The sequence below is a fragment of the Diadema antillarum genome, unplaced genomic scaffold (genome assembly GCF_040938485.1).
Source record: "Diadema antillarum isolate AM-2024a unplaced genomic scaffold, OU_Dant_1.0 seq00001162_RagTag, whole genome shotgun sequence".
Taxonomy (NCBI): domain Eukaryota; kingdom Metazoa; phylum Echinodermata; class Echinoidea; order Diadematoida; family Diadematidae; genus Diadema; species Diadema antillarum.
The window spans coordinates 330,865-348,593 of NW_027271971.1; the positions used below are offsets into that span (position 1 = coordinate 330,865).

General features: G+C 37.2%; 1 protein-coding gene across 1 annotated transcript in view; it reads left to right on the forward strand.

Moving 5' to 3' along the window:
- The first annotated feature begins 4,084 nt into the window (after positions 1–4,084).
- The window catches only part of LOC139744357 (uncharacterized), a 122,998-nt gene continuing 109,353 nt past the window's right edge, over positions 4,085–17,729 (forward strand). The window contains exons 1-2 of the mRNA XM_071654799.1: positions 4,085–4,442; positions 13,294–13,420. Coding sequence (XP_071510900.1) covers positions 13,311–13,420 — 110 coding nt within the window. The 5' untranslated portion in view covers positions 4,085–4,442; positions 13,294–13,310. The remainder of the gene's footprint in view (positions 4,443–13,293; positions 13,421–17,729) is intronic.

Consider the following 17,729-nt stretch of genomic DNA (forward strand, 5'->3'; position numbering starts at 1 on the left):
ATGAAATTGGGAGCCCTCTTGCACAACCCTCCTGAATAAATTGAAATACACACACAAAAAAAAATCACAGTAAATGACAATTGATAGTCATGATAATGTATGGAGTAATCAAACTGCCTATGAATACCACTATGCTTTAACTATCAAAAAAGTATTGATTATTGTATTCCATATTTTTCATTCTATTCATTTTATTTTTTTCATTTTTTTTATTTATTTATTCATTCATGCATTTATTCATTTATCTATTCATTTATTCATTCATTACGCTTCATATCATCAGTGGCAGGAAAACCAGTGGAGATGTCTACTATATGAATAAATAATGTGAGTAAACTGGGAGAGGTGGCTTCCACCACTGTAATAAACTTATGATGGGGCATGCCATATTCAGAAACAGGTGCAGGATGTAAATGAAGGTAACCAGTTGATATAACATTATAGTACTGTGTGCTTTCATGCATGTGACCAAAAGGAACATTGGAAGAAATGGTCTGGAATTTTGCTGCCAATATAAACATCTTTTTTTTTGGCCCAGGCATTCCGGTTAAAGGGGAAATCTTGTCCAAATAAAAGTTAGTCTGCTAAGAAAGAAAAAATATTACAAGTTCAACAGTATAAGTTTGATTGAAATCGGGTGAAAAATAAGAAAGTTATGACATTTTGAAGTTTTGCTATTTTTTCAGGAAACTGGTCTTAAATGGTCAATCTATGCAAATGGCAAAGTGAGCATGTCATACCCTCATAACTTAGCATAATAATTTGTATATAAAATGTTGAAATTCCCAGTTTTTCATTCAAACACAATTATGCCCAAGGTTCAAATCCTCGTATATCTAACTGATCACTATTCTGAAGTTATTCACCAGCTGGAATAACATCGTGTTTCAGACTTCAATGACAAAAACATTGAATTTTTGTCATTATTTTTTTAACACGATCAATGGAAAATTGTGAGGTTATGACATGGTTCAGAGCTACCAAGTCTCACGCATTGTGAGTGAGACTCAAGCATTTAGGGTCTGTCTCACGATCTCACGCATGACACCCATTTTTCTCACGCATTGGGAGCATAGCTTTAAAGGATTAAAGTGAGAGTTGCAATTGAAGGCATATTTCCCTTTTGTCTTTCAAAATAAGTTAGAAATAGTCACTTAAGTATTGAGAAAGCTCCCTACCATGGAAGGGCGGACACCCCCCTCCCACACCCTCCCCTCGCTCAGTCGCTTTGCTCCCTCGCTCAGGCACATGTGCGTGCGCGCCAAGATGCTGATGAGTCATGAAAAATGAAAATATTTTGAACTTGGCATCTATGCATGGTTAGCTCACTCATTTGCATATTCATATCCACTGTAACATACAAGAACTGTTTTGCAGAAATTAGCAACACTTCAAAATGTCATAACTTCCTTATTTTCGTGCAATTTCAGTCAAATTTTTACCATTGAACTTGTAAGATTTTATTCTTTTATATAATAGACAAACTTATATTTGGACTGGATTTCCAATTTAAATAGCCAAGTTTTTATTTTTTATCTTTTTAAAAAATTTTCCTCCAACTTGACCTACATGTAGCTGAGTAGTAAGCCCACACTCGGTGTACTACAGCAGTTTGACTCGGTAAAACCAGAAAGCCATGATATCCAACACAGTAGGAAGTTATCTCATTATGCGCCACAGTGTAAACCCCTTGTGTGCCACACTGCAATGCGGCCATGTTTTGGGAAAACATTCTGTTTTTCAAATTCATGTAATTGCTTATAAATTTTTGTTATGCTGGACATGCTATGGACAAAGTGTTAGATAATATCTCAAGTTTTGTTTTGAAGTAAATCATATGACATTTTCATGAGTCTTTTTCCCTCAAATTCATGAACAATAACTATGATAATGTACAGGCATGACTTTTGCACACAAAACAATGACAGAAACTTAGGATTTTACACACACAAAAATCCAGCAGGAAACATCCCTTAACCTCAATTGAGAGGAAAATATCGAATCTGGAGTTACACACTTTCATTGTAATGTGGCATTTGGTGATCTACTGTAAAATGAGAAATGTTCGCGTGCATTTTAATTTCGCGAATTTCGCGAGCACGAAGATTCGCGAAATTAAAATGCACGCGAAAGTTCTTTTCTACACTATATGCATTGAATGGCAGTGGCAGTCCGCGAAAATTTCATGCCGCAAAAAAGGCCGTCGGCTTCAATTCGCGAAAAATTCATGCCGCGAATATATCATGTTTTCCAGTATACCCATCAGTTTGGGTGGGTCTGTGCGTTTGAGCAGAATATGCGAAGTTGCAGATGGCATGCTGTTGACTGAGTCGGGCGTGTGAACATGGCACATAGAGAGTTGAAGGTCCAGTTTACCTTTGGGAGTAGTCATTTGAAAAATGTTCAAGATATCGCCTTTCATGCATATATGTAGGTCTGTTGTACCACAAAACACCCTCCCATATAAAAGTTTTGCAATAAAGCCTAAGATATAAGGAGATGTCAGTATTTTTCTCAATAAACCGTAGCGGTATACGATTTAGTCTGGAAACATTCTTATTATAGCTATTGTTCACATTTTCTTTATTTAACATTAATTAGCATCGATTGTACTGATTCAGATTTTAACCCTAACTCACATCTTAGAATATTTTAAAGCACTAATGCTGGGTTTTTGATTCATCTGCAAATGGTAAATTATGCCTTTAAATGGGGACATGAATAAACTGCTCTTCATTGACAATGATGTTCCATATGTCTTTGTCATTCTTAGAAGGAACACTCAAGCATGTGTGCCAAGTGGTGAACAAACAGCAGGAAGGGTTGAACATCAATATGTGAAAAGCGATTAAATTCTCATGTCTATTGACACATGATAAAGAGCCATTAGATATCGCATGTGGCATCACAATGAAAAAAAAAAATCATCCATCTTTCATCTCCCCCCGCCCCCATTTTCAACCCTTACTTGCCTTGTGCAATGTACGTGAACTGCACATAAAAAATGCATAAACCGTTATTTTTTTTTCAATCCCATAATGCAACATGTGCCTGATGAGAGAACCCAGGGTTGTGCTCCAGTTGTTCAAAGACATCATGAGCAGTTTGGAGGTTTATGTAGAGTTTTTCTCGCAGCTGAGCGAGAATATTTTGGGCCATATGTATATATATATGTGTATACATGTATATGTGAATAAAATCAATATTTACATTGCAATCCAAGAACTGCTGACTCTTATGTGTTTGCATGGGGATATTGGCTAATTCTCACCATCTAATATGGCAGCATATAACAAAAATGCACTCTTTTGAATCAGCTATTCACATCGCCACAAAATGATAATGAACTTAAAGCATCAGAAAAATGTGGTGAGTTTTTGTGCACATGCTTGATGGGCTGGACAATCTGCTCCATGCAGTTTTGATGATGATGACGACATAATATCAATAGCCTAGCCAGCTAGCTGAACATATTGCATACAATGTACATGTACTGTAGCTTTGAGGAATAGGAATTGAGGACTTTAGATATCTCTTGACCATTTCTCCCATTGCAATTATTGATATTAAAATGAAATCCCCCCCCCAAAAAAAAAAAAAACAAAACAAAACAAAAGAAGGAAATGCACAGGCTGAGAAATCTCTGGCATGACAGTTTATTATTAAAACCATAGTAATTTTTTAATAGAAACTTTTTTATTTTTTATTGAGAATCTCCTTCCCATAGTGGCTGCAGGGCATATGCAACAACACATTTGAACAGGTAATTGCCATTCATGCTGATAGTGTGCAAATATTTTTTTTTTCCTGCTTACAAGATGGATTGCTTTGCAGTCTAGTGTAAACAGCAATTCATGCTGTCATCCATATGTACATTCACAATGCTGGACCTTCCCATTATAGTGATGTTTGCTTTTGTACATGCATTTGTATGCACCTGTAAGCTTTAAGCATTCACAGCACACAGTCAGTGACTTCTCAGAAAAGGGTCTGAAGGCAGAGACTAGGAAGGCTTGAGCGGCCGTGCATCATCGCTGCATAAAGACAAGAGACCAATATTGCGAGCACTTGTCGTACACAAAGGCAGCTCGTCCCGTAAAGCCAGCTTCAGTGTTGTACACGGATCCCGACGGAGCGAGAGGCAAATAACATCGTGGCTGCCGAACTGAAGACTCGGGGATTGCTGGGAAGCGATTCGGAGGAGCGTAATTTCGTCTGGGTGGGGAGACTGCTCCTCTCGATTCAAGTCAACGCTCACTGCATCTAGCCTGGTAAGGATAGACGGGGAAAGGAAAGGGGGGCTCCAGATTTTCCTCCTTCTGTGATCCTTTTGTCATATGCGAAGACTCCCTGGCGATTACGGAGGATCTCGTGGATGAGAATTTGATGAGACAATTTCAGCCTGGGCCGTACTTGTCGCTACTTGTTTTCATCACAGAGAGGTACACTTTGTATTTCATTAATCATTCACTTGTTTGAGTCTACCATAACTGCAACAGGGCTTTTACTGCTCTTGATCCACTTTAGTAGATTGCTGTTTGGGGTTCAGAGTGTTTCTTTATCTGTGCTCCAGTGCTCTCGTGCATTTTCAAGCATACCCTAATTCGATGCTCGGCGGTGATGCCAAGATTGAGTGCTCTTTCGTTTCACAGCCAACTCGTACATGGTTGCACGAAATGAGATTACAGTTTCTCGTTTTTTCCCATAGTCGGCTGACAAGCACCCATTCCACCGTAATTCTGTCTTCCACATCACCACTTATCCATGATCGTTGACAGTGGAACAGCAGCAGCACAAAAACAAGCAAAGAAAACCCCCCAAATGGTAGAAATTATCGAAACTGGCAGATTTAACGGTAAATACAAAAGCAATGTGAATGAAAAGAAAAGAAAAGAAAAAGGAAATAGAAATTGTGCTTTCCAGTGAGCCTATCTATAATGCATGGTTTTCTTTGTGTCTTCCGGCATCTGTAATATGTAACACACATGCATAAGTAAAAGCAGCATCATCATTCAATGATTTAGTTTTTGCAGTTGGTGTCTTCAGCCATTGAAGAGAAAATTCCAAGTTTTGCACTGGTTGTTGTTTTATTTTTAATTTGAAAAAAAAAAAAACCAATGCCAGCACTAGCAGAATGTCTTATTTTTTTTTCCTTCGGTGATCATAGTCATAGCTCAAGGTAACATAAAGATATCTGATTATCAGCCGGAAGTATAGCCTGGATGTCGTGTTCTTAACTTGTTGATTACAAGCTGATTTTGCTTTAAAGGGATCGTATAGTTTTGGTTGAGACCTAATTTCAGGTTTCTAACATTTTTTTTTGTGTGAGATAATGAGAAACCTCTTATGAAAATCACTATGAAAGAGCATGTAATTCTATATGAGGAATTCAACGTTTATTTGATGAAAATTGGTTTTGAAATGGCTGAGATATCAAAAGAAATATCGATTCTAATAAAGTGTGGGACCCACACTTTATTATGATCGCTTTGTTATACTTTATTTTTTTTATGTTTCAGTCATTCCAAACCCGATTTTCATCAAATAAGCTTTGAATTCCTCTTAAAATGGTATGCTCTGTACTATATCATAAGTGTTTTCTTGGTATCTCGCAAAAAGTTAAAAGCCCAATTCTCATCTCCACCAATACTGTACCATCCCTTTAACACGTATTTCCCATTGACACCTGCCCGAGTATACTCCAGACTAGTCTTCAACTGGTGAAATGGATTGATATATGATAGCTTCATAGGAGGAAGAGAGAGATTTCATGAGAGAGAGAGAGAGAGAGGAAAATAGAGAATGAGTGAGAGAAAACATACAGAAGAAATACTGAGAGATATATTTGTAGACGAGATTTAATAGAGAGAAGGAGAGAGAAAGAATGTAGGAGAATGATAGAGATATACTTGGTATAAAAAAGAGAGAAGAGAGCAGGAGGGAGGGAGAAAATAATGGGAAAATACAGACTGGTGCAAAAATAAAACGAGAGAGACAAAGCATATGGGAGAAAGAGAAATATATTAATGAAAAAAGAGAAGAGAGACAAAGGCAGAGAGGAAGAAAGTGGGGAGATATATACAAATATAGATAGATGAAGAGAAGAGAAAGAGAAATATATTAATGAAAAAAGAGAAGAGAGACAAAGGCAGAGAGGAAGAAAGTGGGGAGATAGATACAAATATAGATAGATGAAGAGAAGGGAAAGAGAAATATATTAATGAAAAAAGAGAAGAGAGACAAAAGCAGAGAGAAAGAAAGTGGGAAGATCTAGATACAAATATAGATAGATGAAGAGAAGAGAAATAGATTGAAAGCAGGAATGATATTTGAATTTTGGAAATGATTTTTTTTTAAAACCATGTGGAAGACTAATAGATGTTAATGTGTCGTCTTGAATGACTGGTTTGCCATGCTGAGCATTCAGTAATAAAATAGCTTCAAACACATGAAACTCTGTGATTTCATTTAAAAAAAAAGAAGAAAGAAGAAGAAGAAGAAGAAAAAGAAGAAGAAGAAGAAGAAGAAAATACAAAGTATGAGAAAAACAAATCCTTGTACAGCATACAACCCTTTTACCAATTATTGTTTTCTTACTAGTCTTGGATGTTTTTATCTGACTTTTTTCCATTCATGTGTTTGATGACAAGGTCATGTCAATGTAAAAATAAAGGTATTGCACCTACACTAAACTGCCACAAGAAACAACTTCTTTTTTTAAGTGTTGCTTTTGCTTGTAAAATGACCGTAAGTATCACTATGTCACATGGAACAATTATGTGTACCTTTTGTTCCCGCCAGTTACTTAATTTAAAGGGTGTGTACAGTTCTGGTCGAGGTGAGGATTTAGCTTTTAACATTTCGTGAGATATTCAGAAACCACTCTATGAGATGTCAAAGAGCATGCAATTCTAAGAGGTATCAAAAGTTTATTTGATGAAAATCGGTTTTGAAATGGCTGAGATATCCAAAAACAAGGTGAAACAAAGAGATCCAAATAAAGTTGTGGCATGTCGCCTTTTATCATTATCACTTTTTTGGATATTTCAGCCATTTGAAAACCAATTTTCATCAAATAGACGTTGAATCCTTCTTAAAATTACATGCTCCTTCATATTTCATAAGAGGTTTCTCATTATCTCACTTAGAAATGTTCAAAACATGAATCCCTTACCTCACCCAGTACTGTACAGTCCCTTTAAAGTTAAAGAGTACAGAGAATGTATTTGTGATTGGAGTGTGTGTGTGTGTGTGTGGGGGGGGGGGGGTGTCTGACATAATTATGGTATAGGATCATTATCCCTTCCTCCTGTGGGTGTTTTTTGTTCTCAGTTAGGCCTATTGCTAAAAAAAAATAAATTTGCTGTTTTGCATTTATAATAATGCAATTCGGGATTGAATTTATTTGTTGTTTATTCTAGACCCGCTGAATAATAGCTGTGTATTATAGTAACAAGAGGGAAGGACCATTCAATATCACAATTATAACAATGATAGTGAACATTTTAACAGAGTGCTTTTTACAAAGTATTTTTTCAATTACTTGCATCATGTATGTATTTCATTACTTTGTCAATCACAGCATATTGTGTTTGATGGAAAATGAGGGAATGCAACAGTTAGAACAAATTCTAATCCGCTTGAAAATAATCAGTTTTGATTCTGATATCTATTCATACTTTTATCATGTTGTCCTTTTTAAATAATTTGTCATTATTTGCAGTCAATCAAGTTTTGATCTTTTTGTTGGATGGATTGTGTTTGCTATCAAGGCATAATATGCAGTATTTGGCTTTATCTCAAGAAGTCAATGTTAAACCACCCCACAAGTACCTCATATTGTCTCAGAACCACCACCTGTACCCCAAGGATAAAATCAGACCGCCTTATACCTCCCCGCCCTTGGCAGTACTTCACCACTGTCCCTCTCTCTCACAGTTCATCTCCTCTTCTTTCTCTCTTACTTTCTCTTTTTCTCATAATTGTACCCTTTTTCCCTTCTTTTCTCTCTTTTCTAGCTGTCTTAACCAGTTGAGGACGAGTCCCGAGTATACTCGGGCAGGTGTCTATTGGAAATGCGTGTAGTAGCAAAATTAGTTCGTCCTCAACGGGTTAAGAAAAGACAGTAAGGGATATTACTACTCTCTTGTGCATTTGCAAGCAAATCAATTCTTTTTTTTAATTCATTTATTCAGTTTTCATCTTTTTTTTTTTTTTTTTTTTGGTCAAAGCACAAGTTTTCTATGTTGTGCACAAGTTTTCGGTTGGAGAATGTTTCGATTGTGGTGGAGGAGAGTTGTAGACCAGCAATGATTTTGTTGTTACTCACTCAGTATAGTTTTTGTTTCGCCCACCGGAGGTGAAGGCGAGACTAAGGGATCCAAATGGCGTCCGTCCGTCGTCCGTCCGTCGTCCGTCCGTCGTCCGTCCGTCGTCCGTCCGTCGTCCGTCGTCCGTCACAAATGTTAAAGTTTACCTGCAAGACTCTCTTATGATGCATAACTTGGCAACTGTTACAGCAATGGCAGCCACACTTGGGTGATAGAAGCACTAGGGGTATCTTCATGTTATGGTGTTGTCAGAGGTCATGTGATGATGTCAAAGGTCATTTGAGGTCATATATTATTAAAAGAGTATGTGCAAGACTCTCTTTTCTACGTTAAAGTTTACCTGCAAGACTCTCTTTTGACAAATAACTTCACATAAGTTGCTTGGATTACAACCTAACTTGGGTCATAGATGCACTGGGGGTACCTTCATGTTATGGTGCCGTTGGAGGTCACCGGATAAGGTCAAAGGTCATTTGAGGTCATATGTTAAAGTTTACTTGCAAGACTCTCTTATCACATGTAACTCGACACATGTTGCTACAATGGCGATCAAACTTGGGTGATGGATGCACTGGGGGTACCTTCATGTTATGGTGCCGTAAGAGGTCACATGATAAGGTCAAAGGTCATTTGAGGTCATACGTTAAAGTTTACTTGCAAGACTCTCTTATCACACGTAACTCAGCACATGTTGCTACAATGGCAATCAAACTTGGGTGATGGTAGATGTCTCTTGGGAAGTTGAAGGTAACCACAAGGTCAAAGGTTACAGACAGGGGTCAACAAACTTTTAGGGCCCAATGTTAAGTTTTTAGGGCGCATTTCGTTTATGGCTCATAACTTTTGATCCCTTTGTCCGTTTGTGACCAAACTTGGATGGAAGATGTCCCTTGGGGAGGTGAAGGTCGTCACAAGGTCAAAGGTCACAGACAGGGGTCAACAAACTTTTAGGGCCCAATGTTATGTTTGTAGGGCACGTTTTGATTGTGGCTCATAACTTTTGATCCCTATGTCCGTTTGTGACCAAACTTGGACAGTAGATGTCCCTTGGGGAGTTAAAGGTTATCACAAGGTCAAAGGTCACAGAAAGGGGTCAATGAATTTTTAGGGCCCGATGTTAAGTTTTTATGGCGCGTTTCGATTACGGCTCATTACTTTTGATCCCTTTGTCCGTTTGTGACCAAACTTGGATGGTAAATGTCCCTTAGGGTGTTCAAGGTCACCACAAGGTCAAAGGTCATAAGCAGGTCAATTAACTTCTGGGAGTTATAAAAAATATTAATTCCTTGTGTGCGAATGGGCAAGACACAATTTGGCGATTGCCTTGTTTTCTTTTCTTTTTCTTTTTTGGCCACCATTTTTCCCTTTATTTGAGAGTGTGTGTGTATGTGTGTACATTCCTTTCATGTGCTTTTGAAGATATTGACATTTAAGAGGAGTAGAATTTCACCCAATGGGATGCTTCATTAAAAAAAAAGAAAAAAAAAGAAAGAAAGACAGCCCTCTCTTCCACCCCAGCAAACAAAACAAAACAGAACAAAACAAAACAAAACAAAACAAAATAGACCCAAACAAACAACAAAACACACACATGCACACACACAAGTGAATAAAATGGGTTCTCATTTCACCAGTCTACAGATCAGGGACACAATAATAATTTTAGATAAGTGCCATTGAATGAAATTCTTCTCTATTCCAACCATTTTTTAGCTAGATGAATTACTGGTGTTGATCTGGTTCCTCAGACGTAATAACAATATTTGGGCCTAACTCTTTGAGTGCCAGGTTTATTTCCTGTCATAGGGTTTTTGTGTGAAACTTGTGCACATTTTACTTACTGGTTTGACATTTTAGCTGATATTGGCTCAGTATGAATAAGTAAAAGCTGTGCAGTTTCTTTAGATTTTTCAGACTATGTAAAAAGCATGATAAATAGTATCATTCACTGGTAATGGTCCTTGGTTATTTGCCAAAGATAGCAAGTGCCTGTAGCTTCCAATGTATTTTCAGCTTTCATTCCCTTTTTTAATAGCAATGGAGGATAAAGTGTTTTGTGCAAATTAGAAAACAAACAAAAATCCATTTTCACTTTCAGAACAAAATTCAATTTCACTGCAATAGTAATTTTCTATACATTTATGAAAAGTAGAAAACAAAACAAGGTCCATTTAACTTTTTGTGAAGAAAATCAACTTCACTCTAGATAGAAATGATTATGTATACCTCTAGGAGGATTATAATTCTCTAATTATCTGCCATTACTCTTCATTATGTAGGTATCTATTGATTTCTGGTTCAATGCTGATATGAGTTTTACCTTTTAAGTGCTAATTTGATGAGATTCTTTTAATGGAATTAATTGAATTTTTATTAGGCTGTGTACAAATAAGTGATTTTTCTCACCCACTTAATTGTTTAATGGTAAATCTTCAATGCCATGTAACATGTGCCTGCATTTAGTTGAAAGGCTAGTGGCAATGACAGTGTTTACATTGAACAAAGAGATATTAAAGTGTGAACTTTCGAGCAGTTTGCAAATATTTTGTCCTGTTTTGTTTTCTAGCAACTAACAAATGAGAGAGAGAGAGAGAGAGAGAGAGAGAGAGAGAGAGAGAGAGAGAAAGAGAACACATAAGAAGCACTGGGTAAATTATGCATTACCAGTGAGTGGGCAGAAATTTGTGTAATGGGTTTACTTTATGTGTGTATGCACATGTGTGCGTTCTATAATATCTGTAAGCGCATGTGGGGGTGGGGGTGTATTTAGATATGTGTTTGACATTATTATAATTTCAGTATAAAACATACTGTGATGATTAAGTTTTAATCTTTACCACACCTCTCATTCTGATTCAGCAAAGTATAGTTAAGTTAAGAAAAAAAAATCAGCATTTTAAGTCTATAAATCATGGAAGAAATAGTTATACAAATAGAACAAGTCATGCAAAACTGCTCTAGCAACATGCACAAGAAAGTCCCAGAGTTTTGAGAAATGCAGAGCATTTTGAGACTTTGAAATTGGATTTTTGACAGAAGAAAAATACAATTGATGTATTTCTAACAAATATTAAATTTGTTGCTGACAAGTTGTGGTATCTTTGGAGTTTTTTTTTTTTTTGTAGTCTCAATGTGTGAGACTTTATAAGGTCTTTCTTTTGTTGGCGGGGGGGGGGGGGGGGGGGGGGGGAGACAAGCTACACCGTTTTACCCCCAAACGGAAAGCCATCCATGTCATTGCAGTGGTATCTCACAGTCATACTTGTACTTGTCTGCCGATGCTGCTAATTACGCCAACATATGCCAAGGTAATTACAGGTTGTGCGACTATGCATGACAACCACAGGAAGTGCGACGGCAAAGCGGCATCTTTCCCCATTTTCGAGTTTTCTGACTGCGGGGTCCATAATTGCGTGTAAGCTCAGATAGCATAGCAGTTCATGCAAATCAGATTTAAAGGGAATGATCTGCCACTGGCCAAGGATACTTCGTGTGCTCACACTGAGGCCATTTCTGAATCAGACTGGTGATATATCCTGAAAGGAGATGTTGCATATATACATTTCATAAGGCCATTTATAATAAATTAATGCAATTTGATCAACTTCAAGGATCAATGAAAAGATTAACCTGTTGAGGACGGACTGATTTTGCTACAACACACATTTCCCATAGACACCTGCCTGAGTATACTCGAGACTCATCCTCAAAGGGTTAAGCAAGATTTGAACTGTGTGAGGTATCTATGATGCATAAATCATTTCAAGCTGTTGTCGTTTTTTTTTCTATTCTGTGATGAGCCGCATTTGATTATGGTTGTTTTTGAACTGATGTATTATATACTTTGATTTTCCTTGAAATTTCTGTCCTGGCACAGATGATATAACCTATACAAATATCATTTGGATGTGCTGTCACGTGGAAACCATAGTAGTTATCTTGATCCAACGATTGTGATATCCCTTCACTTTAATAGCTGATGAGATGTTCGCACTTAACTCTTTATGTGCCATGGTGAAAACCCCCTGTGTGCCACATTATTCTGAGATACCAATGTAGTCATGCTTTGAGAAAGCATTCTGTTTTTTCTAATCTACAGTGTATGTAACTTTTATATAGATTTCTGTTATTAAAGCTGGACATGTAGTAAGCAAAGTTGTAGAGAAAATGCAAAGCTTTGCTTTGATGTAAATTGTATGACAAATCTATGACTTTTTTTCCTATCAAATGACTGGTAGCTACATTACTGTAAAGACATGACTCTAAGACACAAAACAGTTACAAAAAATTGTAATTTACATGCAAATTGAGTAGGGAACACCGCTTGCTGGTCAATCACCACATAAAATGCAAGCGAAATAGGAAAGGAACGGAATCGCGAAAAACGCTTTCATTGTACTGTAGCATTTGGCGATTTATTGATTGGTTTCAGCTGGTTTGTGCGTTTGAGCAGAATATGCGAAGTTGGCATGCTGTCAACTGAGCTGGGCGTGCGAATGTGGCACATAAAGAGTTAATGTAAAGTTACAATGTGTGTGAGATTCTTTATACAAAGCAGGAGAGATATTATTTTCTTCCATCAGTATACTCCTGAGACACTGAAAGTTACATCCTGCAAATTCACGGAATTCTTCTGCATTGTTAGTGTAAAGGGTAGATTTGAGACATTTATATTTTATGTACAGGGTGGTGATAGCAGAGCTGTGACTATCAATCCTACGCGATCGTGGAATATCCACTGACTTTGCACAGGACTTTATTTCCTTTTTCGGCAGTGCTGGCCTCATGCCATGCATTTGTGTGTGTGTGTGTGTGTGTGTGTGTGTGTGTGTGTGTGTGTGTGTGTGTGTGTGTGTGTGTTTGATGGCTATGTTATATTTCTGGTGCACGTAAAGGAAAACTGTGCACATGCCCGGGAGGTGTAAGTTTCACGTCTGACCCTCTCTTCTCCTTCTAACCGCAGACGCTGCAGACTGAAGCATGGGACGAAAGCTCAACCTGTCGCACCTGTCGGACGGCGAGTGCCGGCAAATTCTGGACGTCATCCAGCGAGACTTCAGGGTGCGTCACAATGAGAAGGAACGAATAACGTGAGTACTGTCTGAATCTTGTCCGCATTACGAATAAGGTAACGTGTCTGTGAACTTCTAGTTTAATAATTTTTAATGCAGAACTGATCATTCCATCAGATATGAACTACAAGATGCACCCACAGGGGTTACAAACACAATGAAGGGACTTTTGTGGTTTACCTCTGAAAAAACGTGAGAGGCATGAACCTCCTTTGGCAGTTTGTTCCAGATTGTGGGACCACCAGAAGAGAAAGTGCACTTTATCCAGCCTTTGGTGATGAGTTTAATGTTTTCTGGTGCAGTATGTAGTTGATATTTGGAAAGAAAAGGAATTACCTCCGTAGTATTTTAATGACATGCCAAAATAGTCAAGCAACTGACATTATTGTAACATACAATATAATTATGTTGCAGTAATATCAGTTGTTAACATTTTATGTTTGAAAGATACATGTATTTTCACTTTATGGTGTCAGAGGAAGTAACTTCTGATGAAGTTTGTCATGATGAGGTATAAGATGTAACTCATATGAAAGACTGAGGGGAAGAAACATGCAATTGTATGAGATATATGACATGAGATATAAAGACAAATAAATCATAGAAGTAAACAGACACAAACACACATACACACACACACACACACCTACAGTAGATTCTTTGGTGTCATAACTCTGTTTTTTGTTGAAAGGATCATCTGAATGTGAATATAAGAATGTACAGCTTACATTGTATCACAGAGAAAATGTAAAAGCTTCATTTCCCTGGTCCAGATTTAAAGTGAAAAACAATAGATGAATACATACATGTACATGTATGCCCGGCGGAATATCTTCAAAAGTGGGGGGCCCACTTTTGGGTTTCATGAGCTAACAAGCAAAAAAAAAAAAATATATAAATCTATCTATCTATTTCTTTCCAAAGTGGTGACACCATGTACATGTACGTATATACAAGTACATGCACACACATGAGTGCTTATCCAGAGGGGAATGTTTAGCATATTCATGTAAAGCTATGAAATTTACCTCGACTCACATGGATGTGGTTCTAGTGCCAGAGGATAACAGTACAAGGCAGTCTTCAAATGTAAAGGCATTCAATTGCTATTCTCTTGGAGGAGTCTGTGCCTTTAGATGTTTCTATAACATATATATATATATGTATACAAATGCTGTGGATCATCGTCATCATCACCACCACCACCACCACCACCATCACCACCACCACCACCACCACCATCACCATCACCATCATCATCATCATCATCATCATCATCATCATCATCATCATCATCATCATCACACCATTAGGGAACACACACACACACACACACACACACACACACACAAAATGTATCATATTTATACAACTGTAAGTGTATTGTCACTGTGCTTGCATGCTTTAATATAGTCCTTGAAAGGAATATTATATGTATTGTGTATATTGGCAGAAGAAAGACAAGATCATAATGATCATGTTAAAATGAAGACATCTTGTATGAGGATAAATTTTTTTCTTTTGGGAGTGATTATGATATATATATATAAATATGAACCAGAGAGAGAAGGAGAGAATTTAGTATGTAGTATAGAGAGCCATACTCTTTAAATTTGTCATGGTCTCATCAAGTGAATGCTGCATTAGCAGTGCCTGCATCACCTGATTTCATATCAGCTGAAAGATAGTCCCGATGACGATAAATGGCAGAAAACTCAGGAGCATGTCCACGCCAGCCAATCTTGTCAGAATATCAGGGCCTGAAGACTTTTAAACTACCTTTATATATAGTAATGGAGGATAAAGTGTTTTGTGCAAATTAGAAAACAAAACAAAAATGCGTTTTCACTTTCAGAATCAGATCAATTTCACTACAGTAGTAATTTTCTGTACATTATGGAAATTAAAACAACAAATCATTTCTCTTTTCTGAACAAAATAAACTTCACTCTAGATTAGTAATGGTTTTCTATGCAGGATGATTATAATTGTCTAATTATGTGCCATTACTCTTCATTATGTAGGCACCTATTAACTTCTGGCTCAATGCTGATGTGAGTTTTACCTATTTAGTGCTAATTTGATGAGTTTTTTTTTAATGAAATGAATAAATTTTTTAATAGGCTCTTTACATGTAAGTGATTTTTCTCACCCACATAATTGTTTAATATAAAATCTTAAATCCACGTAACATGTGCCTGCATAGTTAAAAAGGTTAGTGACAATGGCAGTGTTTACATTGAGCAAATAGAAAAGTCTGAACTTTCAAGCAGTTTGTTCCTGTTTTGTTTTGTTTTGTTTTCTAGCAGCCAACAAATGAGAGAGAGAGAGAGAGAGAGAGAGAGAGAGAGAGAGAGAGAGAGAGAACAGATAAGAAGTACTGGGTAAATTATGCATTACCCGTGAGTGGGCAGAAATTTGTGTAATGGGTTTACCTTATGTGTGTATACACATGTGTGTGTTTTATGATATCTGTATGCGTATTTGGGGGTGGGGTGTATTTGGATGTGTGTTCAACATCACTGTGATTTCAGTATAAAACATGCTATGATATAAAGTGTTAATCATTTCCATATACCTCTCATTCTGATTCAGCAAAGTATAGTTATGGTTGTTTACAAGTATATATGTGACCGTGCACCTCAAAACGAACATAAAGTCGCACACACTGATTTTGCGTGAGGACTGAAAATAAGTGAAATGGGTCAACCTAGCCGAACTTGACTTTTTCATATTTTCTGAAAGAGCAGGTCTTCTTTTACAGTATGCTAAAATTTGGTATCATAAAACGGACAGGAAAGTGTGTTTTTTTTAGCAGTGTATTTCGAACATTTTGGGGAGAATAGTGTGATTGGGTGTGTCTTTAGAATCCCTTTTTCATTTCTGAAAAACCTTGTCCACACTCTTCACTTTCAACTCTAATAACTTTTGAAAAGATAGTGCTGCTGCTTTGAAAGTTGGCATTGATTATGGACGGAATGTGTTAATGAGGCATGCTTAATTTCAGTTTAATCTGATAATCCCTTCATTGTTGTTACTCTGGTGGATTACTTCCTGTTTTTTTGTCCCATTCTTCGCACAGCCAGCACGGTTTGGTAAAGATTAAGCGCTTGAATAGACACTGTACTTCAGAGCCTCTTTTCTCAGTTCACACTTTTCCTGAGTTTGTGCTTTCTTTCCAATATTTAGATAGGTTAGGAGAGTCCATTTGATTTGAGTTATATATCATTTTAAAGCTTAAAGTCTGCTCTGTTAGAATATGGCCTTAACAAAAAATTCATGTCTGGCGACTTTTTGTTTGTTTTGAGGTGCAGGGTCACATTTATTTTAGTATTTCATTATTATATTATAATTTATAGTATTTTATATTATAAGTATTTTAGATAGTATGCCGTACCCTTTAAATTTGTCATGGTCTCATCAAGTGAATGCTGCATTAGCAGTGCTTGCATCGCCAGATTTCATATCAGCTGAAAGATAGTCCCGATGACGATGAATGGCAGAAAACTCAGGAGCATGTCCATGCCAGCCAATCTTGTCAGAATATCAGGACCCGAAGACATGTAAACTACTGTACCAGGTTTTTGGATCATTTAGCTGATGAGGTGTTGCTTGAATTCACAACCAGTATCTGATAAGTGCTTGTCGCTATGTGTTTGGGAAGCTGGGTTACCTGTTTCACAGCAAATGTATCCCTCTTACATGTATGTGTTCAAGCGCTGCAGATTCATGGGCAAGTGTAAAGCTGAGCTAGAAAGGTCTCATTGATTCAGTTATTTTCCATCTATACTTGTAGGTATCGACAGAGCTGTTTCGAAACCTGGGTAACATTTCATAAAAGATGTTAGGATAGCAGCTGTTGCTAGAGTAGCAATTTCTAGTAGGAACAGCCAATTAGGAAGCTGGATTCTTGTCTTTACCATGACACTTGCCATTCCAGCAAGAGTTGCTACCATAGCAACTATTCTTTAAAATGTCATGGTGTTTGTTCTCGCTAGATCATATTCTTTTCTGCCACTCATTCCTAATGATGTGTGCAGATCTACAATGCCTATTGTTCGTGTTCAATGCCTTCACTGATTGAAAATCACATTCTTTGTGTAGAAGAAAGACCAGGAAATTCTGTGATATCTCTCCAGGGGAGTTTTGACAAAGCTTGATACATAATGCGTGTCTGCTAGCATATTACCTCAACATCAGCTGCATTGGTTTATATGTGCAACACAAGACAAGATCCATTGATGAAGGAGAAATAGGTATAATGCATGCCAGAAATTAGGGCAATTATTCACTTAGCAGGGAACACTGCTCTCAAATCAAAGTAGAG